General features: G+C 41.2%; 1 protein-coding gene across 2 annotated transcripts in view; it reads left to right on the top strand.

Annotated features, from left to right (window-relative positions):
* Window positions 1-15,599, top strand: part of dock8 (dedicator of cytokinesis 8) — a 181,346-nt gene that overhangs the window by 124,804 nt on the left and 40,943 nt on the right. Inside the window, exons 21-26 of one of the 2 annotated variants that reach the window (XM_078396081.1) lie at window positions 1,164-1,328; window positions 3,139-3,314; window positions 7,267-7,362; window positions 10,730-10,825; window positions 12,771-12,920; window positions 14,247-14,360. In XM_078396081.1, coding sequence (XP_078252207.1) covers window positions 1,164-1,328; window positions 3,139-3,314; window positions 7,267-7,362; window positions 10,730-10,825; window positions 12,771-12,920; window positions 14,247-14,360 — 797 coding nt within the window. The remainder of the gene's footprint in view (window positions 1-1,163; window positions 1,329-3,138; window positions 3,315-7,266; window positions 7,363-10,729; window positions 10,826-12,770; window positions 12,921-14,246; window positions 14,361-15,599) is intronic. The other variant, XM_078396082.1, reaches the window with a different exon arrangement.

Genomic DNA, 15,599 nt, shown 5'->3' with positions numbered 1-15,599 from the left:
ATCCCCCATCATGCTTCTAAACTCCAGTGAGTACGGGCCCAGATCCATCAAACGCTCTTCATACAATAACCCAATCAACTGGACTCATTCATATAAACCTCCTCTGGACCCTCTCCAATGTCAGCAATGCCTCCAATGCCACAATTTTCACAGATTATGGGGCCCAAAACTGCTCACAATATTCCAAATGTGGCTTCACCGGTGCCTTATAAAGCCGCTGCATTACATTCTTACTTTTATATTCTAGTCCCCTTGAAATGAATGCTAACATTGCATTTGCCTCCCTTACCAACAACTCAATCTGTAAATTAACCTTTTGAGAATCCTGCACCAGCACTCCCGGGTCTGTTTGAACCACTGAATTTTGAATCTTCTCCTCATTTAGAAAGTAGTGTACACTTTAATTCCTTCTACCAAAGTGCAGGACCATACACTTTGCTATGGTGTATTCCATTTGCCACTTCTTTGCCCCACTCTTCCAACCTGTCCAAGTCCTTCTGCACGTCGGGGCGGTCGTGGCTCCCGACATTGAAGCCCCTGCCCAGCAGAGAAAAATCCCACGGCCTATTTTAGGCCGCGCCGGACGGTGAAATGTCCGCGACCCAAGCCCCGCGCTCCGGGGCGGGCGAACACGCTGCCGCTGCCGGAGCTCCCGATGTCGGCATCCACGCGGCCTGAGCCTAAGGCTCTGTCCTCTCCTGAAATAATGTCTTCTATTAGCATGGCATAGAATTCTAAAACAGAAGGCATAGGCTTAACGCGAGCGGGGAGAAATTTAAGAGGGATCTCAAGGGCAACCTTTTAATTCAGAGCACAGTCCAAATCTGGAATGAGCTGCCTGAGGAAGCTATAGAAGTGGATACTATTATGAGTTTTAAAAGACTATTGGTCTGATATATGGATGGAAAGGGTTTAGAGGGTGTTCGATTAAATACACACAAATGGGATTAGCCTAATATGTCATCTTGGTCGGTATGGTAAAGGTGGGCCGAAGGGCCTGTTATCGTTCTGTACATGTTTATGACTCGATTCACAATATTCCATATTTGATCTTGTACCTTGTTCTGTAAGAACGGGAGATTATTGCATTCATATTTGGTGCAATCCTTTTATATTATATTATTATCCTTTTCATTCAAACAATCTTCACTGTTCATTTGTAGCCAATCTTGCACAGTTCACGTTTGAGTCGGTCGTGTCGATCGTGAACAGCCTTCACAACAGCCCCGACCTCAGCAAGGATCAACACGGACGCAATTGCTTACTGATGTCTTATGTGTACTACGTGTTTCGCCTGCCGGATTCTCTGAAAGAGATGGCCAAAGGTGGTAAGTGTTGATTCATTACTCCAACACGAGCAGTCAGTAAACAGGTTACAATGTATTAAAATCGAAACCACCACTGATGTCTGGTATCTGCCATTCAGGAGAAGACTCACAAACAAGATGCCCAGGCTCTAGCCAGTCCCACCAGGCTGCCCCATCAGCCATGAAAATCATGTTCAATGGCATCAGCAGGGCCATGAAACAACTTTGAATTTTCAGTGGATGCGCACATTGCTCTTTTCATTTCTATGTGGCCTAAGCCATCTATTCCTCTGGACTGCTCAAATATAGTTTTAAATAATTTTGGTCAGAAGGAGCATTATTGTTTATCCAACATTTGGAATCATGGAACCATGATTTCAGTTGTATTTTGGGAAGACCAGCCTTTGCACAAACAGAGTTCCCTTACCAGTAATTTGTGCAACCTTGTGACCATGTTTAAATCCTGATACAACCCCTTCACCTACTTCTCCCTCTTTTCTATTGCCTAGATCCACTCTAATCCAACTGCCACTGATGCCCAAGGTTTGAAATGACTTGGTTGTATTATCAGCCTGCTGGCTGGCTGGCTACCCTGACATTGTTATTTTAAAACTCTGCCATCTATACCCTTTCCTATGCCCAGGCCTTTGTGCCATTGCTCTTGTCCTCACATGTCTGCATTGGCTCCTGCTTTACCTGACACTGAAAGTATTCATTTTTAAGTTCGCCTATTTGCATTCATAAATTCTCACCCCACTCCACCCTTCCCATTCATCCCCTCCATCCTCCTATATCACAGCCTTTGGAATTAAATTGCTTCATATAAATAACCTCGGCAACTTCACCATCTGGTAGCCAACTTGCTCAAAAACCAGTGGAAGTATGAGACTATCAGCTTGCTTATTAGATATGGATCCAGTATTATCAGATAATTATTTTTCATTTTGTTGATGCTTAACATGTTTCAGCTATTTTTCCCACATCACTTCAGAAATGTGAACTATCTTAACTGGAATTGTTAATGTTGATTCTGAGCTTCCCAGGCTGAAGCTGATAAATTCCAGCTGGAATCAGCATAACCACCACTAGGAGGTGCTCAGGTTTATCAACTCATTTCATTCTGCAACTATGTCATGCTGCAGGGTGAAAGCTGGTCGAGGCTAACTTGGAGGGAAGAAGATGAATAGTACGGAGTCAAGTCAAGTTTATTTGTCACATACACATACGCGATGTGCAGTGAAATGAAAGTGGCAATGCCTGCGGATTGTGCAGAAAAAATTACAATTACAGCATATAAATTAAAATTTATACAGAAAAGAAAAGAAAACAGGCTGCCTCACATGTGTTCAGTGCTGTTTCTTTTGCTGCTCTGTTAAAACAGTATAAGAATTGAAAGTCTATCATTGGTGCGTTTCATTCTATATTGTGCCTGCAAGAAAAGGCTAAAAAATATAGTTTAAAGCAGATTTTCACATTTGATGTTTTTTTAACACAATTAATAAATAATGCTCTATCAACAGTTTCTATTCACTCCACATCACTTTGTTTATACAGGTAAGGGTTTTAAATAGGATTAACAAAGTAGTGAGCAAAAATTCTCTTTCTGCTGGCAGGTGTAAGGTATACCAATTGGTCCTGAAATTATGTTTTGAAAGGATTGCTTGATTTGATAACACATTCCTCATAATATCTAATGAAGAACCTTTTATTATTTTCAAACTCCTTAGGAAAATGTGTGTGGAATATCTAAACCTATTTCAGCTCTTTCTCTTCACTCAGCTATGATTGACCAGTATTTGACCTTTATACTCATACATACTGCATTCTTTAGGCTCAGCAACACTTCCCGTGTTTCCAGAGAGTCGTTACTATACCGTGGGGCGATCCAGCGCTGCCTTTGTTGGATCCAGACTCATGCAGTCTCGTATGCTGAGCAGCAGTAATCCTGACATTGCAGGCACACAGGCTTTAGCAGAGGAAGATGCAAAGAATATTACCTCTTCCAAGGTATGGTGCTAACATTAGAAATGCACTTTTATCTAAATATTTTGCTTTGCCAAATGCTATAAGAGAAATGGTGACAAACTAATCTGATCATTATTATTTCAGACCATTAAATCGTGTTCGCGTGCAACTCTAGGTCAACCTGACCATTCACTTCTATCGCCTTGTGATTTGCACACTGTTTTACAATTCTATTTCAGGAGAGAAAGTGAAAATAAGGAACTACAGACCAAGTTAGCTGAACTTCAGCAGAGGGAACATAAAAAGGTGGAGTAACTCAGCGGGACAGGTAGCATCTCTGGAGAGAAGGAATGGGTGATGTTTTGGGTTGAGATCCTTCTTCAGACTGGTTAGGGATAAGGGAAACAAGAGATATAAAGAACAGATAAGGAAAAATTAAAGATATGCAAAAATATAACGATGATAAAGGAAGCCATTTGTAGGGTGAGAATGTAAAGCTAGTGCGACTTGGGTGGGGGAGGGATAAAGAGAGAGGGGCTACCTGAAGTGAGAGAAATCAATATTCATACCACTGGGCTGTAAGGTGCCCAAGCGAAATATGAGCTGCTGTGCCTCCAATTTGCATTTAGCTTCACTCTGACAACGGAGGAGACTGAGGACAGAAAGGTCTGTGTAGAAATGGGAAGGAGAATTAAAGTGTCCAGCAACCGGGAGATCAGGTTGGTTTACACGGGCTGAGCGAAGGTGTTCCGCGAAACGATCGCCCAGTCTGCGTTTGGTCTCGCCGATGTATGAGAGTCCACATCTTGAACAACAGATACAGTAGTTGAGGTTGGAGGAGGTGCAAGTGAACCTCTCCCTAACCTGAAAGGACTGTTGGGGTCCCTGGAAATGCAAGTGACTACTATAAAGGAAGAGATAGCTAAACACTTGGAGAATATCAGTGGATTAAAAGCAACAAGGATTTCTGGAAATTGCATTCAACAAAACTACTGGAATTTTTAAAGATTGGTAGAGTCAATATGGGAAAACAAAAGGATGTGGTGTTTAGGTAACCTTTGATTAGCACCTGCATATTTGGCTGGTGTATAATATTAAAGCATATGGTTTTCCAATTATAATATCAGAATAAATTGATAAATAGATTTGAATCAGGATACAGAAAACGTGAATGAAGGTGTCTTTTTTGTGTGGCAGGCAGCAACTGGTGGGATATTACAAGGATTGATGCTTGCATCTCAGCAGCTCACAATGATCTGACTGAAGGAACATAATTTCAAACTTTGCCTCTTACAATATTCTGAGTGGGATGAGGAATTCTGGGGAGGATGCAATGTTTCCAAGGTATCTTCAGTAAATTGAGCAAGTAGACAACACCTTGACAGTTGCAATATAATGTGAATAAGTGCAAGGACAATCGTGCCATTGAGTTGTAGAGCCGTGTGGCACAGAAATAGGCCCTTCGGCTCAATTTGCCTCATGACGACCAAGATGCCCAATCTACGCTAGTCTCACCTGCCTGCATTTGGTCCACATCCCTCTAAGCCTTTCCTATCCATATACCTGTCTAAATGTATTTTAAATGTTGTTATAGCACCTGTCTCAACTACCTCTTCTTGCAGCTCATTCCACGTACCCCCACCCACCAACTGTGAAAAAGTTGTCCATCATTATCCTATTAAATCTTTCCTCTCTCACCTTAAACCTATGTCTTCTGGTTCATGATTCTTTTTTCCCGACCATAGCCTCAATTTAATTTGTCATCCAAGCTTCCATTCTCCCACCTGCCATTCCGTTCATGCTAACATCACCTTGGGGACTTCTTGCACACCAGTAGTTGAAAGGAAACTGTAAGATGCAGCAAAAAGTTTTTAAAAAGGAAGTAGTACATTTTCTGTCATAGTTAGGTATTTTCACATTTAATGTCTTGTTACAATTAAACAGGATGTTGATGAAACACATTTGGAGAATTGCATGTAGTTTTGGTCTCCTTAGCTGTGGCATGGAGGAAGTACACCTGGAGACTTATTCCTGGGATGGTGGTACTGTCGTATAAGGAGGGATTAGAGCAATTACATATTGTATTCATTAAGTGATTCAAAGAATGAACAGTAATTTAATTAAAACTTACACAGATCTGCCTGTTCAGCATATTGTATTTCCCTGGCTGTGGTGTTGAAAGCGAGGGTCCACCGTTTCAGGTTAAAGAGCAAGCGATTTAAAACTAAGATGACTAGAAATGTCATCACTCAGAGGAAGATGAACTTATGAAATTCACAACCACTTCACTGAATGTAGTTAAGGAGATAGATGTAAAAGGCATCAATGGACGCAGTGAGAGAGCAGGAAATTGGTAACGAGCTAGATGATCAGCCATGATTGTACTGAATGGTGGAGAAGGCCCGAAAGCTAAATGGCCTGCCTTCGCAATTTACATGTCTGATTTGGGATATGAAACAGTACTGATTGTCCCCAAGTGACTTAAAACCTTGTGAGATCGACCTTATTTGAAATAACAGAACAAACAGCTGTAAATGATTCACTGAATCTCAGGAGGTACATATACATAAGCTGATGATTATTATCTGACTGGGCCTTAGAGATCATGGTTAATAAAATGATCGTTTCTCCTCAGCGATATGTCACAGAACCTCCAGTTATCCACTTCATCAAGCGGGAGATTCTTTGTTGCATGTTTAAGAAATCTCTGACTTGAGATGTTTCGTTGCTCTTTATTCACCGATTCAGTACCTGCCCTCTACCCTGCTGTTCTTTCTGTCCCAGTTGTGTCTTGCCCCCTTGTCTTCCTTTATCCCTCCAAATTATGGTTTTAAACGTCCTTATGGTATTTGTTTGAGATATTTCCTTTCTGGCTATGAAGCAGGACATTGTGTCAGAGGCTAATTTTCTGTGAACACATTTCGACACAGTCTGAACTAATCCTCACCCAACAGTTAAATTTACAGTACAGGCAATATAAAAGAAACAGTGTGAAACTGGAGAACAAGCCTAAATAGTACTTCACTTCTAAACCTACTGCTTCAAGGCAGAAAAATAAATTACAATCTTTTGCATTGCATAAGGTCTCTGTACTTAGATCATGGTAATTTGAATTTCACTGTACCTTAATTGGTACATGTGACAATAAACTGACCTTGAAACCTTGGTTGTTGGATTAAGTTACATATATATATTTACAATGGAATGTGAACATGTCTTAAATTAAACCACAACTCTGCTTAATAATTCAAAACTTACATTGTAGGAATGAAATTATATTATAGGAACAATACATGAAGAACATACTTCTAAACTATTTGGGGGACAGACAACCATATTTTTCACTGACTGCTTTTTCTAGGTAGATCAGATTCTGGCAAAAATACCTTAATTGACAGACCTGTATGAGGGAAGTTTGTAATTTGACTAAGATCGACAATCTGTGCTTCCAATAAACAGGTCAATCTGGGAAGGCTGAATGAACCAAGCCCCAGGACAAAACCTAACAGATGAGTGGGTATCAGAGCCTGGTGACACTCAGCTCTGTCTTTGGACTTTCTGTGGCTCAACTACATAGTTGCTAAAATTCAAACTTCTTGCCCATGGCTCCATATCTTCATGCCTACCCAGACACCCAACGGCTTGGCTCTTGTGCATTTTCCCCCTTTTGCTGGTGAGCGTTGCACATAGCGATTCCCTTTCTTAACCTTTGCCTCTCTCCTCCTCCCTCGTTTCCATTAGAACTTTTAACAACATCCTTCCAAGCATTTCCCTCTTTGTCTGGGTTTGCTTTTTTATTTTTCAATGATATGGGAACTTGAAGGGATTTTTTTCCAGATTTGTGGTGCTACATAAATGAGTTGTTTATGACAATGAAGTTAATCCCATGCCTGGAACTATTATTTGGAATTCAAAGTCAATAGCTACACCATGTATTGACCTTGTTACCTTCGTCTTACCTGCTCAATTGCTTCTTCCTGGACCTTTACTCCAGGGAATGGATCGAAGTGGTGTTCGGATGTCTTCCTATGTAGAAGTAAGCAGCTACTTCAACAACGCTGGTTCTGTTGGACGATCTTCAAACAGAAAGGTAGACTGCCACATAGCACAAAGAGATGGGCGTTGTACCTGACAACATTGCTTGTTCAAACCAAATGCAAGTCTTGTGAATGTCCTGCTCCATTTACTCACAAACTGTGTGCAATATCAACACATTCTGCACATTCAGACTTCTGTGAACATTATATTTCTTTTGTTTAGACCTCTTGCATCTTTTGTTGGGCTTTGGTTCTAAGCACTTAGTGAGTGTAACATCATGATTCATGTTAAATGAATAGTCTTAGCATTTTGTTTCACTTTTAATGATCTACAATTAAGCAGATCTTATTTCATTCTCAAAAAGAAATGAACCAGAGAAACTGTAAAATCATACAAATAATAATAGCTCAAAATAATATAAATATAAGCATTATTGATGGAATACTTGCATTGACTCCAGGATTTTATTCTACCAAATAATCCCTTTAAGATTTTGGGATAAAATTGTGCATGGCCAAAATGTAATCAGTTTTTATTTAGGGTATATAGAGCACAATTTTTAATTTATTTCCCCATTTCAACAATAATCATTTGCAGATTAGAATGGAGGAAATTTGACTTTGTTCTGAGACAGCCATGTGAGGATACTCAATAGTAACCAGCAAAAAACCTCCATCATTGAGCTGGCTCTTCATCCATGTGAAGGCATTGCCTGACGTTCCATGTGGCCTTGTGCTTCAGATTGCAACCCAACACCAAGGAGTTCAGAAAGCACCAAACCCCTGCAGCTATCCCATAGCATACAGATTCTGTATTCCAACCTTTACAATGGTTTCTACAGCAAATCCAGTTTGTTTTGTTGCCAACATGTGCACACGCATCCCTAAAATAAGTAACGTAAGAAAATAACTGCAGATGCTGGTACAAATCAAAGGTATTTATTCACAAAATACTGGAGTAACTCAGCAGGTCAGGCAGCATCTCAGGAGAGAAGGAATGGGTGACGTTTCGGGTCACCCATTCCTTCTCTCCTGAGATGCTGCCTGACCTGCTGAGTTACTCCAGCATTTTGTGAATAAATACCTAAAATAAGTAACACTTCTTCAGTAGGTCCTGTTATCAGATTTTAATTGAATGTTTCCTCAAAATAGTTTGTATTTAACAGACTAAAATTAATTGTTTTGGTTTATTTATACTAATTTTTAAAACTCCCTATGGTGCACATTTTCTTTTCTATGTGTAGAATAAAAATTCTTTACAACATGGATGAAGGCCATTTGATCCATCAAATCAATCCCCCCAACTAATTTCCCTGCAACCAGTGTTTGCTGATAAACCACATTCCATCTACTCTGCGCCAAGGATTTAGAATTAATTGCCTCTTAGAGTGGTGGAAATTAACATATCAACAGCTTTGATAAAGAATCAGATAGGCACAGGACAGAATCATCTGCAGATCTATGAAGAAAGAATGGAAAATCTATGATACCGGCAGTTCTAAATTCAAGTTGTTCTTGTGGTGGTTACTCAATGTCACTTTCTAGTGACCTTTTTCACAAACTTGGTTTGATGCCCCGTCGAGCAAATGTTATTAAATGAAGACTTGTTCTATGAAATGACAAGAGTTCAGGGATGAATGAAGAATGTTTAGTCCTCTTGGTTTCAGCATTGTTAAAGATTGCTGTACTTGAACAAACCTCTTCCTGAAATCATCTGAGGGAATGGCTTGATTTTAAATTGATTTTCCACTTCATGATGCAGTGACCTTTGGCTGGATAGTGACTGAGCTCCCCATTCAGTACTCAAAGGTTTAATTGCTCCTTACGCTCACAGTCCAACAGAAGATGAGAGGGTGCATTTTTAACAATGCTTCCTGACTTTAACAGCTTTGTATTCTGTGGAGGGAACTAATGTTTGCTGCAGTCCTGTCTGTGCACATGCATTAAAATCACTAATTCAATAATGACTGGTACTGGTAATTCAGTAATTGTTGTTTGTGTGGCAGTCTTCCTTTTTTATGGATTCTAAATTGGGTTTTTTTGCTTTAATAATGTTCTCTTTCCCCAGAGCAGATATGTTTTCTCCTCTGTATGTACACCCTCTGCTGAAGGCATGTGTTAAATATTAATCATTACCACCTGTTGTTTGTGGACTGAAATGTATGGTTTAAGATGTGACTTATGCATTAGTTAATTTATTCTGGAATACCAAAGAGAAACGGCCAAGTGTCCAGTTAAGGCCAAGTTGCCACACATTATCACACCGTCTTAATTATCAAAACAGCTATCCATCCATAAAGTTCCTACATGTTAGTTTGGATATGTCCCGTCTTATTTTGTACGGTAAGTATCTGTCACTTGCATTTGATGGCTGATCCAAATTCATAGAGGATACATGACTCATGTATTATTTTAGATTTGGTGTTCCTATTTTAGTGTAAATATTAACAGATATGGTTATTGGTCTCTCATGTGGAGTGGTTAAACTGCAAAGAGTTATTCTAAAGATTCCTACAAAAAAAACTTGTGGGGTCCAGAACTCTATCATTAGATTAGAGATACAAGGAACTGCAAATGCAGGAATCTTGAGCAAAACACAAAATGTCGGAGGAACTCTGTTAGAGGGGTCATGCAATATCAGGGGAGGCAATGGACAGAAGATGTTTTGGGTCGGGACTCTTCTTCAGACAGCGATGTTTCATGTTGAATTCCCGACCCCTCCCCAGATGCTGCCTGATCCGCCGAGTTCCTCCAGCATGTGGTGTTTTGCTCTGTCATTAGATTAGTTGTCAGGTGAGGCTCACTGATTCTGTACTGATTTTCTGGCCAGACCTTCAAATTAGAACCTCAGGCATTACTGAACAATGTAAGTTTTATTCCAGTTTGTACTGTACTTGTTTTCGGTTTATTTGGTTGGAAAAAAAACAATTATGTAACGATTCCTTGAATCGGGTTTCAGCAAGTGACCTAGAACTTTACTCTGGTTTGGATTAAATTGTTTGCATTAGGAAATGGCAATCATCAAATCAAATGCTGGAAATCTGAAATAAAAATGGAAAATGCTCCACAGATGCTGCCTGACCGGAGTGTTTCAAGCATTTTCTGTTTTTATTTCTGTTTCATAGATCAGGTTGAACAATGTTCTGAGGGCTGTGGGAAATGTAAGAATACTTTAAGATTACATAACATTATTTGTCAATCACTCTTCCAGGCTAAGGACAAATTGGATTAGGAAATGAATCGCAAAATCAACTTCTTCACATATCTATCACGTTGTTGTATAAACTAATACAAATCCTACACTATTCATAATGTTCAATAGCATTCTTTTACTTTTGCACCATTCAAGTACGAGAAGGATTGAGAAATGGCAAATCTAAGAAAGATTCTTAAAATGTGTTTTGTCCAATTATTATTCAGCAATTTCATGAAGAACTGGCACTGCAAATGGTGGTGAGCACTGGCATGGTGAGAGAAAATGTCTTCAAGTATGCCTGGTTCTTCTTCGAGCTTTTGGTAGGTACCTTTAACATACCAAGTGCACATAGCTTATTTGCAGAAATCATTTAGTATCACTATAACTCCTTTCACACAGATGTAATTGAACCTGCTGAGATGTACCATAGACTACTTTACTGAGGTCTATCCTCTTTCTAAACATGTACTTATCTTTTTTGTCTTTTGTGGGATTCCCAGTTGCGTATGATACTGGTAATGGTAATCGAGAGACCTAAACCAACAATTGTGAGACCAAAGTTCATATCCCATCATGGAATCTGTGAAATTTAAATTGATTTCACGATCTGCAGTTTTAAGAAATATAACGAAACTACAGGATTATTGTAAAAAAAACATGCGAGTCCTTAAGCAGATCCTTGTGTGGGCAGATGCTGGTACAAATCGAAGGTATCACAAAATGCTGGAGTAACTCAGCAGATCAGACAGCATCTAGGAGAGAGGGAATGGGTGATGTTTCGGGTCGAGACCCTTCTTCAGACTAAGCAGATCCTTAATCAGTTTGGTTTTATGTGATGCCAGACTGGCGAATAGGGTTGACTGTTAAATGGCTCTGCAAGCTAATTAAAAGTCGCAGACTAGGATAGGCCACAGTGAGAGAAAATGTCTTCAAGTATGCCCATTCTTCTTTGAGATTTTGCGAGGTAACTTTTAAATTACCAAATGTGCAGTTTGTTTTCCTGTAGAAACGAACTTGTATCACTGTATAACATTTCACACGGGTGTAACTTGAAGCTGCTGGACTGCGTCACAGTCTAGTTTACCAGACTCCTTCCCTTTTTAAAACATGTCGTTCTCTTTGCGAGCAATGCCCAGATTCTTCACCCACCTCGTGGTCTGTTTGATGTGGCTATTGTTGCGGGTCATGTTGTAGCCCCTGGGAACAGCGCACTCTTCAGGCCGCTGCGCCACCGACAGGCAAACTTGGTCACCATGGGACTTCCTCCCCTCTCACCAGCTGTCACATCTTCCTGTTGGCCATCGCTTTGTCCGCTCCCCCCATTACTGCTGTCTCCTTCTCCCATCGCTCTCTACTTGGCCTTTCCCCCTCCCCCTCTACACCATTGCATCCTGCTCCTACTCCCATGGAGTCACCGACATACTCCACCTTGGAAGGTGTCAGCGACTCCGGGGGGAATGGAGGAGGAGGTGGCAGTGGAGCGGGGAGTAGACAAAGCAACGGAAGAAGACAGGACGACTGGCAGGAAGAAATGGCAGCTGTTGTGAGGGGAGGGAGCCTCACGGTGACCGAGCATGTTTTGTCGTTGGAGCGGCCTGAAGAACGATCTGACAGCCAGCAGCTACAATGTGAACCGCGTCCACAGCTGCGTCAACCGGACCATGTGGTAGCTGATGAAGAAGGGCTCACTGGTGCAGACCAGCAGCATTGACACCCAGTTTTAAGGTTAACAACACAAAGTGCTGGAGTAACTCAGCAGACCGAGTCAACCTGTAAAAGGGTCCCCAATGTTACCTATCCATGTTCTCCAGAGATCCTGCCTGACCTGCTGAGTTACTCCAGCACTTTGTGTTCTTTTGTGTATGAACCAGCAACTGCAGTTGTTTGCTTCTACTACTTAGAGAATGATCATACCTGACTTGATTATGGCGGGCAACGGCAATAACAGACATGTTCCATTATAACGAGGGTTTACTGTGCAGAATCAGGGCTGGTAAATACTGAGGGAATGCTGCACTATAGAAGACTCTGCCTTTTAGATGAGTCAAGAATTCAAAATTCAAAACCTTCTTGGCAAAGATCAGAGATCCTGTGTCATTATTTAAAAGAAGAAAGGGAGTGTTATAAAGGTTATATCTGGTCATTATCTCATTGCTATGTGATGTCCTGAGGTTTAATATGTGATGTATCAATGCAAGTGAATTTGTTCTTTCTTTGTGGCCTCTTTGGATCTAATTTCATAAATATTTTTATCACACTTGAAAGATTAAAAGCATGGCCCAGTACATCTGCCAGATAGACAATCAGGATTCTTCTCGAAAACTACGCTTCTCTGATCGCTTCAAGGACGATGTTTCCACTATTGTCAATGTTGTGACGTCTGAGATTGCCACAATTCTCGTGAAGCAGCAGAAGGTAGGTACTTTACTCTGCGTGCTCAGGTTTCCTCCCACACTCCAGGTTTGTAGGTTAATTGGCTTTTGTAAAAAAAAAATGTTCCTAATGTGCAGGATAGTGCTAGTGTATGGGGTGATCACTGGTTGGCACGGACTCGGTGGGCCGAAGGGCCTGATCCCATGCTGTATCTCAAAAAAAGAAAATAAATAAATGCTTACACATTTACATCAGGCCAATGACGAAACTTTTCCAGAAGCCAAGTGGTGCCCTATATAGCCTTCAGTAGTTAAGACCAGATTACATCATGAGGAAGGACTGAGCAGTTGCCTGCCTGCCAGTAGCACTGAGCTGACAACCTCAACCAAGCACTGAAATTCAGCAGTGGGCCAGGAGGAACAGAAGTGCTCTCGCCAGGCCACATAAGGGAGCTTCTGTCCATCCCAGAGCTGATGATTGTCCAAGCTTTCCCACCCTTCAGTCAGCCGGAGAACCTGCCTGTGTCTTCCTGCCTAAATGGTACTTTATTTGCCACATGTACCGAAGTACAGTGAAATTTATTTTTGTATACAGTTCAGTACAAGTATCGTTATACATAGGCACTTAAATACATCTTAAATAAGCATCTCAGATACAGTACAAGTGTATAGCAGTGGTACACTGAGACAGTATACAGAGTCGCCAGTTTGGTGCCATTTTCATGTCCCTGTTGTTGTGAGTGCAGGGTTCCTGGCTTGACCATGAAGGCCCGTTGTCCTGGTGGTGTTGCAGGGTTGGCCTGGTCAAGCATAGCCATGGTGTCCTCCACTGCTGCCCCACCGCTGTAGGCCGCATCCAGTCCATGCACTCAGCTTCTTAGAGTGGTGCCCGGTCCAGACAAGCCCCAGGCTTTTCCGGGGCCTCCTGCGGCCCACTCCACTGTTGAGTCAGTTCACTCCCTCCCGCGGCCGGTCCGCTTGCCGGCCCTCCGTCCGACTCCTTCCACTCTAGGCGGGTGAGCCGGGCCTTCCAGCGGGTTATGGTCTTCGGCGCGGGTCCTCTGTCAGCAGCGGGCGAGTCGGGCCTAACGGGTGAGTCTTCTGCCCGCGGCGGGCGAGTCCCCGAAGAAGTGGCACGAGTTTATCCCAAGTAATTCAAATGAGGCTTTCCTAATAACTTAGTCAGACGTCCAAGCCCTTCCAAATTCCCCATCTGCGATTGGATTCCCCAGTAATCTCCTTGATAGTTTCTTATAATTGAGGTCTAAATCCATAATAATTCATACCAATAAATTACTAAAACTTTCCACATCCTTGGAGCAATTTTCTCTGTTGGTGATGCATTGATTTTGCATTTTCTTAATTATAGGAAGTTGAACAGGCTGAAAAAATCAACGTAAGCTTGGCATTCTTCCTGTATGATCTACTTTCCCTCATGGACCGTGGCTTTGTGTTCAATCTGATTAGAAATTATTGTTGCCAGGTAAAGTACAAGTTTTCATGTTGCATTTCTGATATAGAATTCCAGAGCCACTGAGCAAACCGAGTATATCATTCATTCAGCAATTATTCAAGCATCATATTACATTTTTTACAAAGGATAGTTTGGGAAAGTGGGTTGAAAATGATTAAATTATTCATTAACATTCCATATATCTTGAAATCATGGAATATCGATAAATATTTATCTAAATATGCTAAATATTTGATCTGAACTCTCTGCTAGTTCAATGGTGTATTTAAATTTCCTTCTTGACTAGTTTAGTGGTGCATTTGGCAATATATTTTAAATGGGAATGATTCTGCTAAAACAATGGAAAAAAGAGTTTCATCAGTATTCCATGATATAACTTTAGACCTTTGTTCTTGTCTGCTGATGATTTTGGTCTTACACATATTATATTTTTAGCTTATGATTACATGTGTTCAGCTTAAAACCTAATATGTATTAGATATATATATATACAATGTTTATCATGAGGCCAACACTTCCAATTAAGGGAGCTGATGGGATCCTACTTCTGGTGTACCTACCTAAACTCGCTCAGTTGAGCAGTGCACCAGAATACTCTAGTTTCTTCCCAATTCTACTGAGACCCTACCCTGGCTGACCTGGATAGGGCTGAGGAAGTTAACATGTGGCAAGTTAAGAAAGCATAGTTGCATTCTTTTGAGTGAATCCAAATGAAAATTTGCTGCCTGTTTAGGGTGTACACCCGAGGATGGATTTTCAACACGAGCTGTTTATTCTGGGTGAAAATAAGTATCTTCCCCATCCTGTTGACCTCGCCCTTACCACAAACTGCTCTCCCAGGATAGAGTTAATTTGTTCTGCAAGAAAGATCCTTTGTTGGCACCTGCTCTTGCTGGCCAGAGAAATTAACCAGCGTAGTAGTGGGAGATGGATCAGATTATCAACCTTATGTACCACTTGCCTGCCTCAGCACATAACAATCATGAGGCAGTCAGGGGAAGGAAGATTGCTCTGCTTCCAATGGGGTCAGTGCAGGCAGCCTCCCCATTTAATTTGCTTTGTTTTGCTCCTGAAACATAAGGATCAGGAGGTTGTCAGAGTTTGATTCTTAATGATGTTGAACCTGTTCATCTCTGCCATGGTTCATCTATGCCGCTATGCGTGCATGTGTGCATGCATGCATGACTGTGTGCATGCATGCATGACTGTGTGTATGCAGTAAGGGGCAGGAGCACCTTGACTGTGATG

This window comes from Rhinoraja longicauda, chromosome 3 (genome assembly GCF_053455715.1).
Source record: "Rhinoraja longicauda isolate Sanriku21f chromosome 3, sRhiLon1.1, whole genome shotgun sequence".
NCBI lineage: Eukaryota > Metazoa > Chordata > Chondrichthyes > Rajiformes > Arhynchobatidae > Rhinoraja > Rhinoraja longicauda.
The sequence above is the reverse complement of the archived record's forward strand: the minus strand, read 5'-3'. Positions and strand labels throughout refer to the sequence as shown.